Source organism: Acanthopagrus latus, chromosome 11, assembly GCF_904848185.1.
Source record: "Acanthopagrus latus isolate v.2019 chromosome 11, fAcaLat1.1, whole genome shotgun sequence".
Lineage (NCBI taxonomy): Eukaryota > Metazoa > Chordata > Actinopteri > Spariformes > Sparidae > Acanthopagrus > Acanthopagrus latus.
The window spans coordinates 14,657,317-14,673,192 of NC_051049.1; the positions used below are offsets into that span (position 1 = coordinate 14,657,317).

Consider the following 15,876-nt stretch of genomic DNA (forward strand, 5'->3'; position numbering starts at 1 on the left):
AATAAATATTAAAAAAAGAAGGATTCGGCTGGTATCTTATTCACTAGGCACACAAATACAAAGAAGAGGAAATACATTAATGATCGAAATTAAAGCCCATAATTCAAAAGAAGAAGAAAAAAACTAGAAAGGGCCGCACCATTTCTTTCAGGGATGAGAAGAAGAGTCTAAAAGCATTTATAAATGGGCTTGGAATTTCTCAGTTAACTGCAATAAATATGATATTTAAGTAAAATTATATTGACCATGTCAGAGATGGATGAGTTCATTATTATCCCAATAAAAAAAGAATGTGAGAGGTCTTAAGAGATGGCATGTCATTAATCTTTAGTGATAACCATTTTTTTTTTATGCATCAAGAATCTTAAGGACACAGGGCATAAGTAAAACATTGGTTGCAAGGTTTCTTCAGTCTCATTACAGACGATACAAGGCTCCACTTCAAATTTAAGCTGTTATTAGGGAACTCAGCCACTGGATGAATCTTATGAATTAATCTAAAATTATTATTTTTTAAATTTACCCTTGGGGAAATAGGCTATTTGATCAATTTAAAGAGTGCTTTATACATAATAGATGAGGTTATCAAACATGAAACTAGCGGATATTAAAATAGATAAATGGATCGGCTACATAACAGTGTACCTGTTCTTACATGAGGACATAACAGAAAATGTTTTCACAATACAAGGAAAATAACGCCATGTTGCAAACTCTTAGGAACTCTAATTGTGCAGACATTAGCTGGCACAAAGCAGGGCTTGGTCGTTAAAATAATTACCCTGAAGTATTTTGCCTGAGGAAGTCTGTCACCATTTTCTAAACTCTACCATCAATCTATTATTCTGTTTTTGTTATTTTATCCTGTCAATGCCTGTCCTTACCTCTGATTGTTTTCCTTATTATACATTGAGCTGATATGACTGATTGTTTGTACATTATACTGAAAAAAACATATTCTTTTTAGGGCAAACAATACATAGAAATATTTTTTAGAGTATATCTGATCCATTTCATTAGTTAACTCAGCCCATGCTGATCTCTAACTGCATTTCCTTAACGCCCACCAGCGTTGTTGCAGTTGGTGAACTCAATCTCCCACAATCCTCGGTAGAGAGCCGGAAAGTGACGTATTTGTTCTACGTGTCCGGAAGTTCTAGAGTCAACATGGCGGCACAACAGGGTGATGTTGATGAGCTCTTCGATGTCAAAAATGCCTATTATATCGGCAGTTATCAACAATGTATCAACGAGGCTCAGAAGGTGAAGGTGTGTATCTAAATGTTATCATGTGAATGTGTTAAAATATATTGTTTTAGTCACCATTCTGCTTAACTGCAGCCGACGTCGTTCTCGAGCAAACCGTGCTAAACATATTAGCGAATGATTCTTTGTAAACTATTTAACGTCAGCCTGTGTTTCTTCTTTAAAGCCGTCATCACCAGAGAAGGAGACCGAAAGGGACATGTTTTTGTACCGAGCATACATCGCCCAGGTAAAGAGCCTTTTTTTCTCTCATGTAGAAAGTGTGTCAAGCTTAGTGACTTTTCATTAGCCACAGCACTGCACATTAACTGCTGTCAAAGTTACTTGGCAGATGAACTAAAGGCCTGCTCGCCCTCACCTGTTGTGTTTTGTGCTATCACAGAGAAAGTATGCTGTAGTCCTGGATGACATCAAGGGCAGCTCTCCGCCCGAGCTTCAGGCTGTCAGGATGTTTGCTGAGTATCTGTCCAGTGAAAACAAAAGGTAAGAACTTGCATCTGACGTTCACATTCTCTGTGTTATTATGCTGCATATTCAGCACCTCAGTAAACCCATTAACATTTAAAGCAGAGGAGCTTCAGTATCAAAATTAGACAGAGTACAGAGCTGCACATGCAGTCACATTTGCTGTTCTTTGGTATTCTAATGTCAAATCCATTTGGCAGAGTTTGTGTTTTTTCACCCAAGTTTCTCCACCCAAGAAGTGTGGAGATCACTTAACAGCGTTTCTGCCTGTCTCTTCTTCTAACTCGATTGTGATAAAAGGATTCTCTGAAGTTTAAAAGTCCTCTTTGTCTTCACAATGTCCCCATTGCTGCTTTTCTGTACCACAGGGATGCTATTGTTGCTGATCTAGACAAGAAGATGGCGAAGAGTGTGGATGCTGCCAACACCACCTTCCTCCTCATGGCTGCCTCCATCTATCACCATGAGATGAACACCGATGCTGCTCTCAGGACTCTGCACCAAGGAGAAAGCTTGGAGTGGTAAGAAGGGATTTTTACTATTTTTAACGCATGTTTGAACAAGATCATGTTTGTGACCTAAACTGATTTCAAATAAATATAAAAGGTGCCAGATTTTTTTAATATGAATTGTAATTACACACTCGGGGCACTGTGTAGTATTGGAGAGGGAATTCACACTCAGAATTTTGATATTTACAATATTCATGAGGTAACAAGACAAACTCAGCCATATTTATCTTTCCCATAACTGAATAAACAAGCTGTTTATCCCACAGTTTGAAGCCAGAAAGGTGGCAGGGTTCACTAAATATAAAAGAAGTAAAACAGTTTGTAAGTGTCTCGTCCTTTAAGATCAGTTTGTTTTTTCAGTTTATTCAGTCATGAAAAAAGAGCGTTTGTTGTATGTATTCCCCAAAATGACATAGCGCACCTTTTAAGTTTAATACAAATGTATAAAAAGTTTGATTTAATAGATTCTCCTGATGCACAGGCTAACCTTGAGGAAGAAGTGTGGATTGCTCTCAAATATATAATTTAATTCTTGACTCCCCGTGCCATCAGATTCACCCAAATAAGAGCAAGGCTAATGTCGGCATGTGTATGTCAGAAAGAGAACAAAATGTGCTTTCTGAGGTCATCATACTTGCTTTCGTTGACTGAAAATCACCACGCTGACCTGACCATTTGTTTATATTTCAGTATGGCCATGTCCATTCAGGTGTTGCTGAGTCTGGATCGTGTTGACCTGGCAAGGTATTGCAAAACACACAAAACCACGGACTGATTTGCATTGCATTCGGACAGCTTAATTGTTTGAGTGCACAAGGAAAATATTCTGATGCTTTTTGAATGAGTTATTTGACTGGGAAAACCTTGGGTTGGCTTAAATCGTACTTTGTGTATATATAAGTCTTGACCCATGTAATGAGAAACTTTGCATACACAAAAGTATATACAGTCTCTTTGAAATGGGTACGTGCTCTCTAAACACAATGACATTATGTTGTTCTCGTTGACAGGAAAGAGCTGAAGAAGATGCAGGAGCAGGATGAGGATGCAACTCTAACCCAGCTGGCCACAGCCTGGGTTAATATTGCTGTGGTGAGGAGGCCAGCATTCCATTAAGTCTGTGTAATATCACAAAGATACACATTAGGGCTGCACAAAGTATCGTTTCAACATTGTGTAATGTCAAGAAAGGCAAATTAACTGCTCCAAATTTTGTTGCTTGATACAAAAGGAAACCTGGCACTGTTCTAATTTTTCTTGACTAAGCTACAAGAGACATCTGTCTAATATCACATAATTTGAGTTTTCTGAGTTTTAACAACAAACCTTACTCGAGTAATAGTATATAATGTGTATTGGCCAAGAGAAGTAAGTCATTATTGGTATCCCTAAATTAATCCAAATGATGCATCTCTAAACTTTAACCAAAGTAAGGTCATATAAGAAGGATTTTGTTCAATCTGAATGCTCATATTACACACCATCGTTTCTCAGGTTTGTGCATAGCAGTGGGTACCCCTGACACCATTAAAAAAACAGCTGGGGTTGTACACTCCTGATCACTGCTGAACACATTTAATTATATTCCTGCTTGTTGTTCCAGGGTGGAGAGAAGCTGCAGGATGCCTACTACATTTTCCAGGAGATGTCAGACAAGTACTCATCCACACTGCTGCTCCTCAACGGGCAGGCAGCCTGTTACATGGCTCAGAACAAGTGGGAGGAGGCCGAGGGAGTGCTACAGGAGGCACTTGACAAGGTTAGATGACAATGGATTGTATGTAGCTCTCTTGTTTTTGCTCTTCATCATTCGTTACCTGACACGCTTAACACAATTTGGTGTGTACACGCGCATGGTTTATTCAGTTAAAGCTCTCCGTGGCTGAGACTGGTATTAGATTCGTTTTCTCCATAATTAAATCCTTAATGGATCCCAGCTAAACATGGGAGTTTTGCCAGAGGTGCTACGTAATATGGATACAGAATTCAACCTCATTATAAGATGCATTAAAAATATAATTTGGAGTAAGCTAAAATAAAAAAAATGATGAGACTCTCCTGTTTGAAATCTAAAGTGAGGAACTGTATTTAATATTCCCCGCAGTGGCATCAGCTTTTTTATAATGTGATGAAGCACTATTTGAACAAGCTAACTTTAACGTCACCTCAGTTTGATGTTGCAACTTGAAAATTCTGAAATTGAATCAGGTTTGTGTAACGCTAGATTCGATCTTCAGATAAGGTGTTTCAGCGCAGACTCCTGGATGAGCAATATGGTCAGCCATTAAGAAATAGTTCATTCATTATTCAATAACTGTTTTAATGTTCTTCAAACAGCCTGTTTTGTTCAAGCTACTGTGTGTGTTAGAAACTGACAACCAAAGTGGTGGACACGAACAACCTTTACTGAAAGAAAGGCAACAATTTGTTTCAAAATATTTTAAAGATCTGCTCCATACGTGTATGTCTGGAATAGTTTTTGCAGACAAAAAGGTTTAATTACTGCCTTAAAAATGTCTTGTGTTTGCTGAATATCGGGCCTGGTTTGGTTTCTAAACAATATGTGATCTCACAAATCGTGCTTGTTGGCCTGTTTCTTAAAAATCTGATTTTCAGTGAGCACACATGAATGTACTTTCAGCCACGAATGTGACAGCAGCCTTCTAGTGTCAGACTCTGCACAGACGTCATTTTACACAATGAAGCTCAAACATTTATCTGTAGGAACAAGAAGAAAAACACATTTTTGACTGTAGGGGGACTTTGAAATAATGAGACTATTATTTTCTAATAGTCTCAGAAATAAGGGCAGGTGTTTCCTGTACTGGGGATTGTATCCCTCAACAACCAAATGTGTGATTTGGAAATCTTCAACTTCTCCTGATATAACAGCAGATGGCACCACATACTCTTGTGTTGTCCACAGTTGTTTACTTTATCTATAAGGACAGTGTTTGACCAGTGTACTCGGTGTAGTTTTTAATTTTTAACACTTAATAGATAATATATTTAAAAAAATATAAATATTGAATATGCATTGGTCTTTATCACTTTTGAGAATAATGCTGCTTTCTGACTTAATGCACTGTGAATAGATGTGATCTGTGCTTGACATCTCAGGTCTGCTTTGGAAGTTGTACAAACACTGTCACCCTGAACTACAAAATCCAGACCTGAGAAAACTCAAACTAAATCAACTGTTTAGGTTAACTGAAGTGAAGCTTTTCACAAATGTCCATCTTTTCTGAGCCTCCAAACCAGGCTCAGTATTCCTACTTCATGAGGCAGGCCATTCATTGATGACTTGATTGGCCCAGCACAAAGTTTACTGGTTAAATCATTACAAAGTGACGATTATCCATTGATGTTACCTCTTACTAAACAGACAGAATGTAACAGTAAAATGTGACTTTAGATGAATGTCAGTGCTTACGTTCTGCTAAGAAAAAACAGAAAAAATGTTTCCATGGTGATAAGTGGAATAAATAAAAGGGAAGAAAAACAGAAGTTAAACGGTTTCACATATCTGGAAATGTGAATATTTGTGGACCATTTGACTGAATTACTGTTCAGAAGCTGCCTGCTCTACTTTGTTGTCTGGTGTACTGGTGACACAGAAAATTAAAGTTGTTCTTCTCATTAAGTGACATTTAAAATATTTCACTGTCTTGTCACCACTTTCATGTTTCTATTGCCATCCTGTTTGCTCTGTGAGAATTACTCCTTAATTCTCCGTCTGTCTCTGTCTTTTTTCGTCCCCCTACAGGACAGCAGTCACCCTGAGACGTTGATCAACCTCATCGTGCTGACCCAGCACCTGGGCAAAGCTCCCGAGGTGAGACTTTGAACCTGAAGCTGTTAACAAAAGCAGTGCTTTAACAGTGTCCTATAGATAAACACCACCTCTGTCAGGGAGATTTGAAAAATCTTTTTCCAGTAACATTCTGCGCTTAACAGTTCAGCATGCTCCACTCAGCAATTTTAATGCGTGTTTGATTTGATTAAATCAGGCAGAAGCAATCAACCAAGCAATTTTTGTTGATTGCGTTTGTCTTCTATCATGAAAAGTGTTGTCTAAGCTTTTCTTCTGGTTTAGTGCTGCGTAAGATTGATACAGGCTGGAACTCAGAGTTCATGAGATAAAGACTCGATTATCTGTCTTTAAGTTTGATGGGCGTGATCGTAACGTGATAGAACACTGACCATTGACTCAAAGCCATCATATAGATGTTTCCAGCTGTGATAACCACTGATTAGGTAGTCTCACTCAAGGTTGATGAGAATTAACGTCGATGATTGTAGAAAATGGGCCTAATCCCCAGGTATTGTAGTAGAGTAACTTTTGAATGAACTTCTTTTTTTTATGACTTCCTGACTACGAATTGTTTTGCATTTGTTTTCTGTGCCCTTGCGCTATTACTCATTACTCAGGTCCTAAAATTTTATTAGAGCAAAGCTATCTGACCACTGTACAAAGATCAGCAATATCTGATGAACATACTGGCCTAAAAGCTAAATAACTCATTGTTCTACCAAACCTCAGACCCTCCTTGCTCTGTTACATATAATATTAGAGACTATGACCATATTTGACTGACCTGGTGACATACACAAAGAACCTTATCGCCTCTTCCAAACCGAGCTTCACCCACTTCAAACAAATGAGATGAGTGCAGACAGACAACAAAAGCAAAACAAACATTTTGTCATCTGTGTTTTAAGGCCGTTTGCTGTAGACAAAGCTTCATAAAGCTTTTCTCTGTTTTTAAGCTTTAAAACCATTCATAAAAGGCTCTAACCAACTATTATCTCTTTATAACCTTTATGTGATTCGTTTACGTTTGTCTCAGGTAACCAATCGGTACCTTTCTCAGCTGAAGGATGCACACAGAGCCCATCCTTTCCTCAAGGACTATTTAGCCAAGGTAACTTTTTCGAGTCTGCATTTGTGTATTTTGTTCTCTCCATTTTAATGTTTTTTGTTCTTAAATTATTCTTTTTGAAAGCTTTTATTTTACTGTCTTTCTTTTGTATTTACATGTTCAAAATAAAAAAAAAATATCTATCAATGCTTTCCCTGCTCAGGCAAACCTCTGACCTATGGTCAGTGCTATTGCAGTTCACAAGATGCACTCAGAGTTGTTGATAAACTTAAGTAACCTTGATTGTGTTGTAATTTCATTACCTGGATCATTTGTTTTTGATGGTTGTGCAGCAGGTGTCCTTGAAAAGTCAACAAGAGGATTAAACCGAATATTTACCCTTTGACATACATTCCGTTGTAATCACACAGGAGAGCAGAAGTAAATAAACATGCTAAAAACTGGGTTATATTGTTATGAAACACACCATGCAATGCACAGCTGTTCCTGTGGTCAGATGTTTTTCCTGGTGTTGAACTGTTTCCTCTTCTCTTTGTTTTCCTGCAGGAGAATGAGTTTGACAGACTAGTGATGCAGTACGCTCCCACTGCCACAGCATAAGACACCTGCTCAGACCTCAGTACAACACCATGAAGCACCAACAGTCTCTTTCTCTCTCACCTGTATTTGTTTTGATATTTTTACTTGTATTATTTAACCAGACCAGAAGTCTTGTGCTCCTTTGGGTGCTCCAGATGACATGTCTGGCTTTAGTATCCATGCTTTATCCATGCATTTCTGCTATTGAAAATTAGGGGTAGACTGATTATCGGGCCGATATTCAGCATTTTTATGATTATTAGTGTCTGATTGCTGATAAAATAAAATAAAAAAATCAATAAAAATGCAGTACTTTGGCTCTGATACGTCATCCTTTCTGTGGTCTCTTTGTCCACAACAATAGATGATCAGCACTGAATAATCTGAATTTGCTTGTAATTTCTATCAAATAAATGCAGTGTTAGGAAGCAGAAAATGGTAATACTGAAGCAAAGTACCACCAAATTGTACAGTCCAGTAATTGAGTAAATTGTAGTTTATTACAGTCCATCACTGGTCATTCACGACAAGAGTCTTATTTTTTGGTAAATGGACTATTTTGTTTCCAGTTATCGGCTATCAGTCTGATTCCTGGATTACTAATAATCACTAGTGGCCCTATATCGGTTGACCCCTATTAAAAAATCAACACTTCTGTTTAAGTGAGCATTCCTTTTGAAAATGATAATAAATGTTTAATACCTGTGTTGTGTTTTAAGTGTGGCTTTGTGCAGTGCATGCAAAAAAATCATGAATTTTAAGCCAAAAGAAACCCAAAAAGTGGCGCATGACATGACAGAGGTGTGTTGGATGCAGTCGTGTGTGTGTGTCTCTTTAAGTCATCCTTCTTTAACCCTCCGTGGTTCAAGCAGAGGGTTCAAAAAAGAAGATAGCGGCCCTAATTACGTCACGCCCCTCGGCCCCCGTTTTTTTTTTCCTCCTCCTTTTCGTATAAACGTACGCTGTCCTCTTTTTGACGTACCAGTTGATTCTCAGTGAAAGCGGAGCGCCACTTGTCCGAACGCGCGTTTGAACACGTTGAAGGAGCGCAGAGCAGCAGCAGCAGCACAGAAGACGGAGAGAGAGACAGAAAGACAGAGAGATAACAGCCTCCTCACGGGATAATATTCTCCTGTTTTTTCCTCTTCGCTGGGATAACTTCTGAGAGCTGCCGGCTCGACGGGACGTTATATAAGGCGAATAACGGACAGAGATGAGCGCGCACGTCCGTCGAGGCGGTATAGCGGCGCGATAATCGCATGTGCTGTCTGGGCTCGGCGCTGGAAGAGAGAGAGAAAGAGAGAGAGAGAGAGAAAAAAAAGAAAAACGACACAAACGCGACCCCCTTCGACTTGAACCGTACACGTATGTATCTGCGCTACATCACGTTTTAGGTTACTTATTGAAGCGGCTAGCTAGCTGGGGGAGCTGCTGCCCAATGCTGGCCCATCCACTATTGTGTGCGTGTGATTTAACTTAGCTAGGCGGCTAACCAGGACGCGCTGCTGCTGATGAGCCCGTGTGTGCGTAGCGGAATGATGGTCAGAAGAAACCTCCGGCAGACAGACGCCAAGGGCTCCGACTAATCATCGAAAGCCCATTTAATAATTAGTCCGTGTTGATTATCAAATACAGCCACGCAGCCGATGTGTCTGGTCGGACCCGGAGGGCCCTGCTATCATTCATAAAACTATCCTGAAGGCGAGGAATGGGCCCGCGCGTTAATATGGAAAACAAAGAATTAACGTTGGGCTACTGAGGAGGTTAAGCTGGTTAGATAAGCTTGTTTTAGCGTTTTTAAGGTGAGCTAGCAAGCTGGTTGGCGGATTATTCACATACAGTCTGGACAGTGCTCCTCCCTGCGCTCCCTCTGTCCGTTAATTGGAGTAATTTTTTTCTCCCCGGTTTCCACGTTTTTTTTGTGTTTTTTTTTTTTTTGTTCTCCCTGCGCCGCATCACAATGAGCAGTCACAGCGAGGACGCCGGTGAGCCGGTGGAAGTGGAGCCCATGCCGGGATATTTGGACCTCATCACCAGAGCCTCCACCGTCATGCTGGGCGCATGGAGAGACTGTAGTAGTTGCGGGCTGGAGCTCTCCAAACGGACTCTCCTGGATAACGCATACATTACCCTGACCGAAATCGCCCTGTTCTTCTTTTGCGCCTTTTTGTGGACGCAGGTCAGGCGGGGACTGACAGAAAGTCTGTTTAAGGTGGGTGACACACGCAGTTACAACACACAAGCAGATCCGCAAGGTTAATCTATTTCCACTCTTAATTAATGGGTTTAGTAGCTCATGTGTCTAATTAGAGCCCCAGAACTGCAGGAGTGTGGCCTGCGTCCCTCCCATCCCCTCAGGAGTTGCTCCTGGAGGCAAATGCTCTGGGCAGGCAGAACAAAAAAAAAACCCAGACTGAACATGAGGCAGGTGACAGAGAGTGCAACATATGTTAACAAATATTAGATCCCAGTTGTAGATTTAAGATACAGACAGCAAATACTCTTATCTAAACTAGTGTTGGGCAAACATTTGAGCTGAGCAGGTGTAGCAGATAAAGAGTGATGAAATTCTGCCAAAACATCAAAATTTGGGTAGATTTTTTTGGCACATGGATGCGTTTTGACATACAGACAGGTATGGTTATTTCATCGCTCTACATTCTAGTTAAGCAGCATTTTATAGTTATACATGCTTTATGTGACCCCATGGTATACCTTTTACTGCTGCAACCCTAATGTGTATTAATGTTGTAAAATAGTACATTTGCTGGAAATTCAGTTCAACTATGAATGAACACAATAACCACAAAGGATTTCCTGATTTAAGCGAATTTAATGAATCAAATGTCTGACAGTTCTTCACACTAACCCAAAAATCTGATAAAAATCTAATCGCTATCTCTCAGTTTTGCTCATTGGTTTGATTGTCCACATCAAGCAAATTCACCCTGAGATCTTATGTAAATGAATGGCTGCTTCGCTTTAAATGGTTTGACAAAGTCCTTCCCAGGTAGATGATATTTCCTGTAACATCCACATTGTTTGAATGGCTTTTATTTTCAGAAATGAGACCAACAGAAACATGCTGCTATAACAGCATTCTTACGTTACCTGGAATATGCACTAACAAAACCTCAGAGTCTCCAAAGGCACAACATAACAACATGTCTTACCACAATATGTCACTCAGAGGCCAAACACTCAGGCCATGCTCTGACGGACTGGACCTACACCCAGATCTCCTATATTCCCTTCATTCATCTAAATCCTGAGCACCTCCACCCTGTTTACCAGGGAGGGGCCCTTCTCCAGATATCCTGGATGTGGCTCAGTGTCCTGCCATGGTCGTGGGTTGGGGGTGGAGTGTCTACACGCGGTAGATGTTATAATTATGATGCTACGGCTAATGAGCAATAGTTGAGGGCCCCGTGTGTGAAGCCAGATGTGGCCTGAGAATGCAAGGAATGTGGCCTGTTTTCCCCTTTACATTATGTATATGTGTCTAGGTGTGTGACTCACTGACTCCTATGGAACAGTGTGGGATGGACCCCATTTAAGGCCAGGTTACTAGAAAGGCTGTGGGGGATGAGGTGAGATTTTTCATGTCAGGTGATGTTAGAATGTGTGTCAGTGTGCCCTTGGTTATTTAGTGCATGTGTAATACCACCTTTACTGTGCTTACATTAGGGATGAAGGGGATGGGTTCGTTGTTAGGTCAGCTGTGCTGAGATAATATAATACGAATATTGCTGTCCTACATGACAAAAGCCTCAGTGGGTCATCAGAAGAGTACAACTACATTCTCTGAGGTCTTATTTGAACAGACTTGGACAAAACAGGATATTTTCTCACTTGTTAAGCTAAATGTTAAGTAAACCGCAATGCATATAATACCTTGTCATTAATGATTGAATGTGCGGTTTTCACAGGGGTTGAAGTACACAATTTGCTTTCAGCTCTGATTGAATGTGCGGTCTCACAGTGTTGAGCTACGAGCTCTGATATAGATTAAAGTGGCTGAGCTGCCGTAGAGTATGAGCACAATAAATGACAGCATGGACAATTGTAAGTACACATTCTTAATTAAGTCGAGAGCTGTGAGGACATTAAATGTTAGCTTAGACATCAGCAGACAAAGCACTGTGTAATCAAATCCTGTCATGATCTTGTGAAGACTATCATGATCCGACATGACAGGAATGAAATTTGATTCCTCTGACATACTTTGAAAACACTGTTTATGGAGCTAATGAGATTACACATACATCAATATATTTGTCAATAATAGAAATGGACATTTGTCACACCATGGAAATCCTTGAATGTCCTCACAGCAGGACCTATTTCTTGCTGAGATACAAAGCTTTGGCTATTATTCTATGTGTCCACAAAGGTGTTTTTGGTGCTTTCCAGCACTGGCTGCTTGATACCCTCCTACAAACCGCACAAACTCTCCTGTCTGCACCTGATTGGACAAATGCCACTTTTTGCTGTCTACTTGACTTGTCAGTTACTTTGTCTTATATCAAGAAAACCACCGAAATATTTTCCTGCGGACATTTAAGGCAACAAATAAGCCACGTGGTCACCAAATCATTCTTCATTTTAACTGGACGACAGTTAGTTTCTATAGTTTTGTAGGGTTTTCCGGACGCAGCAAGTCGTGCGGGATGCCCTTGGTTTGCATATAGTTGCTTGGACTCACACTTTATGTAAATAAGGTGCAGGCAACACAACACCCTGTCCCTCGAAACACAACACAGCGTTACTAGAATTCATTGCACGACTGCCTACATAGACAATGATTATGATCCTGTGGACATGTACCATCAGGAACAATCAGGAAAATGCCACTTCTCTTGAATTTACATCGTAATAAATTGAACATTTTAGTTTTTGCTCAAACAAAAACAGCACATTTTATGACATCACCTTGTGCTCATGGATATTGTGGTAGGCCTTTCCACTGTACTTTTGTTATTTGGTGACCAGACAACAAGAAAAGAATGACTAATCAATATTGATTGAGTCTTAGTATGAGTATTAGTTTGAACCCTGATTTGTTGTCGAAAATCAAGCTCTACTTTCTAAAGCTGCTGGTGAATTTTATAATACATTTTCCACAAGAGCCGAAAGATAAAAATAATTAGTTTCCTGTTTTGTTACTTACAGTCCTCCCGGTCATGTTTGAAGAATGAAAGTTGACCCACTTAAAACCTCCACTTACTCCAGTACCTCATTTTCCACCGAGCAGTCATATTCAAAAGATGAAAGCAGCGATGCTTGTTTGTTTTATATTAATGTTGACTGTTGTATGCTTAAGCTGCTGTACTCGATAACAGCAGCCAAACCTTGTTAGAATGTGTTACCTATTGAGACTCATGCCTTCTGGTAGAGCCCACACACTGTCAAAAGGGTCCACTCTGGACTTTCTTAAAGGGATACTCATTTTTCTGCATTGGGACGATATATATATGACAGCACTCTGCTAGACACAAGACTGTGAATGGATGCTTGCTCTTACGAAGGCTGTCCAGGAGCTTGGAAATAAGGTCAAGGCCAGAAAACCTTGGTAGTCTTTTGTATATAGTTTCAGCCTCCACCTGGTACCATCGTTTCACATGTCAGCGAGCATATTGTTGGGTGACGTATGACCAGCGTGTTGTAGTGGCTCCTGTGCACAGTGCTGCGTGGAGAAGTGAGTGGTTTTACTTTTGGTTTGCTGCTGCACCTTTTCGAGTTAAATTCAGACACAACTTGTTGATAAGCCACTTGAGCTCTGCTGTAACATGAATGCATACCTCCTGACTCATCAATGGGCTCTGCTGACACCGGCATTTTTAAAATTTTAACAGAAGTCAAACGTGGCCTTTTAAGTCAAGTGTACAAATGCTTAACATTAATGTCAGGGAAACGGATTAGGAAATGTTGAAATCCTTCACTCTGCTCTTACGAACTGCTCGCTGTAGAAAATAGTCATCTCCTAAATGTCATGTCAGCCGAGTCTGAAAGTAAAAGCACACATTAGTTTATACCTCTATTTGATTGCATGATTTAAATGGGTGTGTGGTTTATGAGTTGCATTCATCTGCATGTGTATGTGTTTGTCTTCACAAGTGTTTGAGGTTACAGAAACACATGTGCCTGTTTGCATACATTTGTGTGTCAGTCAAAATCATGCATTTGCAACTTCCTATGGCGGGGGATAAATAAACTGAGAAGGAAGAGAGAGCTAGAGGAAGGAAGGAATGGAGAGGAGAAGTAGGCTGAGGGGTTGTGTCGCCACAGCCAAGCCGGCTGACTCAGCATGCAGCAGCCAATCATTAACACAGTCGCACACACTCCCTCGAACATGCATATCCTGGTGAATGGATGTATACTGTCTCACCCACATGCGTGCAACTTCTGTTCGACGACCAGACTTTTGTTTTTTATATCTAAGCATGTGTTTTTAAAGACACAACATGCAAACAAAGCAGGCAGTGGTCAAATGTTTCTTGCAGCAGCAGTTTATAGCCTCTCATAAAATGCCTCTCATAGCCCCTCTCTCACACACACACACACACACACACACACACACACACACACACACACACACACACACACACACTACTCAAAGAGGAGAGCAGCGCTGTACTTGCCAGCTCCGGCCTCGTTGCAGAGCTTATCTCCCTGCATAGAACCGAGTTGCACCCCATCCTCTGCTGTTGTTCTAAATGTGAAAGCAGCCTGAGGTTTGACAAGGTCTCCGAACACAGATCCCAGATCACGTTCCACAAAGCCCCTGCTCATTGTTGTACATTAGAGCCGCAGAGAGAAACCTGATATTGGATTTGTGGTGAAGGGGAAGTGCTATCCATTCAGCCAAAAGTGCCCACTCAGGTGAATCTTGCTTGTAATTTTGACACTGATTGCGAGCAATTGTTATGGAGTTTGGTTATTATTAGTCCCCTCCTCTCCTCTCCTCCTCCCCCCCTCCTCTCGTGACTCAGTCATCTTGATTATCATCACATAGTGTTTAAGCCAGCAGCACTTTCACCTGACACATGATCTATCACTCCGCATGCTTCAGTGTGTCATACATCATGAATACAGAGCGCTTACTGGTTCACAAATCTGTCAGCCACACACTTTCCCACAGAGAGGTTGTGCTTCAATTAATCATAATTTGCCACTGTGGTAGATGCAGTCACATCAAGTCAAATTATTTGTTTATGTCTTAATCAGCATTAAATAACATATACATGTAATATTTTTGCATGTGTTTAGATTATAACATGCTTAAGTTTCAGTGCCACGATATATTCCAAACTTTGTGTGTCTGCAAAAAGTTAAATATTTGCTGGTTGTCTGCACAGATGCTTTACATGGTGCACTTTGATTGGCTGCCTGTAGGTTCCAAACAGTAATACAATCAGCATCAAGCTGTTCAGTTCAAATTCCCTACAGACATATTTGGTGGCTTATTTGTGTCATTTAGCAGGTAGTTTGCATCTTTTTGAAGAGATATACTGACAGTTTTTAAAAGGTTAGATGGACAGCCATTTTGCAGCATCAGCAGATCTTATTATTGCTGTTAAGACAGCGGGCAGCACTTTGAATTATGTATCATTCTCACACAACATTTGACAAATTACAGAAAACTCCTAACCCTGTTCCCACTCACCTCCTGTCCCACAGTGCCTGCTGTTGAACACTCACCCTAGAGACGTGAAGACTCTGAACCACAGGGCTAAAAAAGGTTGTTTGAGTGAAAAAAACACGGTGCTATGCTAATGCTCTGGCTAGGTTTAGGCACAAAAACTTTGGTTCTCGTTAGGAAAAATAAATATGGTTTTGCCTAAAGTACTTCTTTTGGTCACCAAAAACATGGGCGGAAAGTTCAACAGATCTCCTTCAAAACAACTGGTTCTTTCACCTCAAACATGGCTGGAGATGGCCCAAATCCCTGTGAAAAACATCATTTTTTTGTCACCACAAACACAGCTGAAAAGGTCCCCATGTCTCCTTAAAAACACCGGGTTCTGTTAGAACAAACACAGCTAGAGATGGCCTGACTTACTGTGAATCACATCCAGTTTTGTTGTCACAAACACGGCTGTATATCGCCACTTCCTGCGAAAAATATCTGGATTTGGTCGCCACAAATACAGCTGGGAAGGTCCCAGGTC

The 15,876-nt window shown here is 40.5% G+C and overlaps 2 protein-coding genes across 4 annotated transcripts in view; both read left to right on the forward strand.

Moving 5' to 3' along the window:
* The first annotated feature begins 1,108 nt into the window (after positions 1-1,108).
* On the forward strand, positions 1,109-8,411 carry cope (COPI coat complex subunit epsilon). The gene is made up of 10 exons (XM_037114793.1): positions 1,109-1,269; positions 1,433-1,495; positions 1,649-1,749; positions 2,100-2,252; positions 2,934-2,987; positions 3,254-3,335; positions 3,847-4,002; positions 6,010-6,078; positions 7,094-7,168; positions 7,673-8,411. The coding sequence occupies exons 1-10, from the start codon at positions 1,168-1,170 to the stop codon at positions 7,724-7,726; spliced, it is 909 nt and encodes a 302-aa protein (XP_036970688.1). The 5' UTR covers positions 1,109-1,167; the 3' UTR covers positions 7,727-8,411.
* Positions 8,412-8,654: 243 nt separating this feature from the next.
* cers1 (ceramide synthase 1) overlaps positions 8,655-15,876 on the forward strand; it is a 31,026-nt gene continuing 23,804 nt past the window's right edge. Inside the window, exons 1-2 of one of the 3 annotated variants that reach the window (XM_037113883.1) lie at positions 8,657-9,070; positions 9,674-9,917. In XM_037113883.1, the coding sequence (XP_036969778.1) occupies positions 9,714-9,917 (204 nt within the window). In that variant the 5' untranslated portion in view covers positions 8,657-9,070; positions 9,674-9,713. Of the gene's footprint in view, positions 9,918-15,876 lie in introns of all 3 variants that reach the window. The other 2 variants (XM_037113884.1, XM_037113881.1) reach the window with 2 other exon arrangements.

What these genes read in the sequence shown, in the direction of transcription:
- cope (XM_037114793.1), top strand. Translation starts at nt 1,168, where the DNA reads ATGGCGGCACAACAGGGTGATGTTGATGAGCTCTTCGATGTCAAAAAT. An exon ending in CAAGGAGAAAGCTTGGAGTG is followed by an intron (nt 2,253 to 2,933) that starts GTAAGAAGGGAT and finishes TTTATATTTCAG; the next exon opens with TATGGCCATGTCCATTCAGG. An exon ending in GATCGTGTTGACCTGGCAAG is followed by an intron (nt 2,988 to 3,253) that starts GTATTGCAAAAC and finishes TCTCGTTGACAG; the next exon opens with GAAAGAGCTGAAGAAGATGC.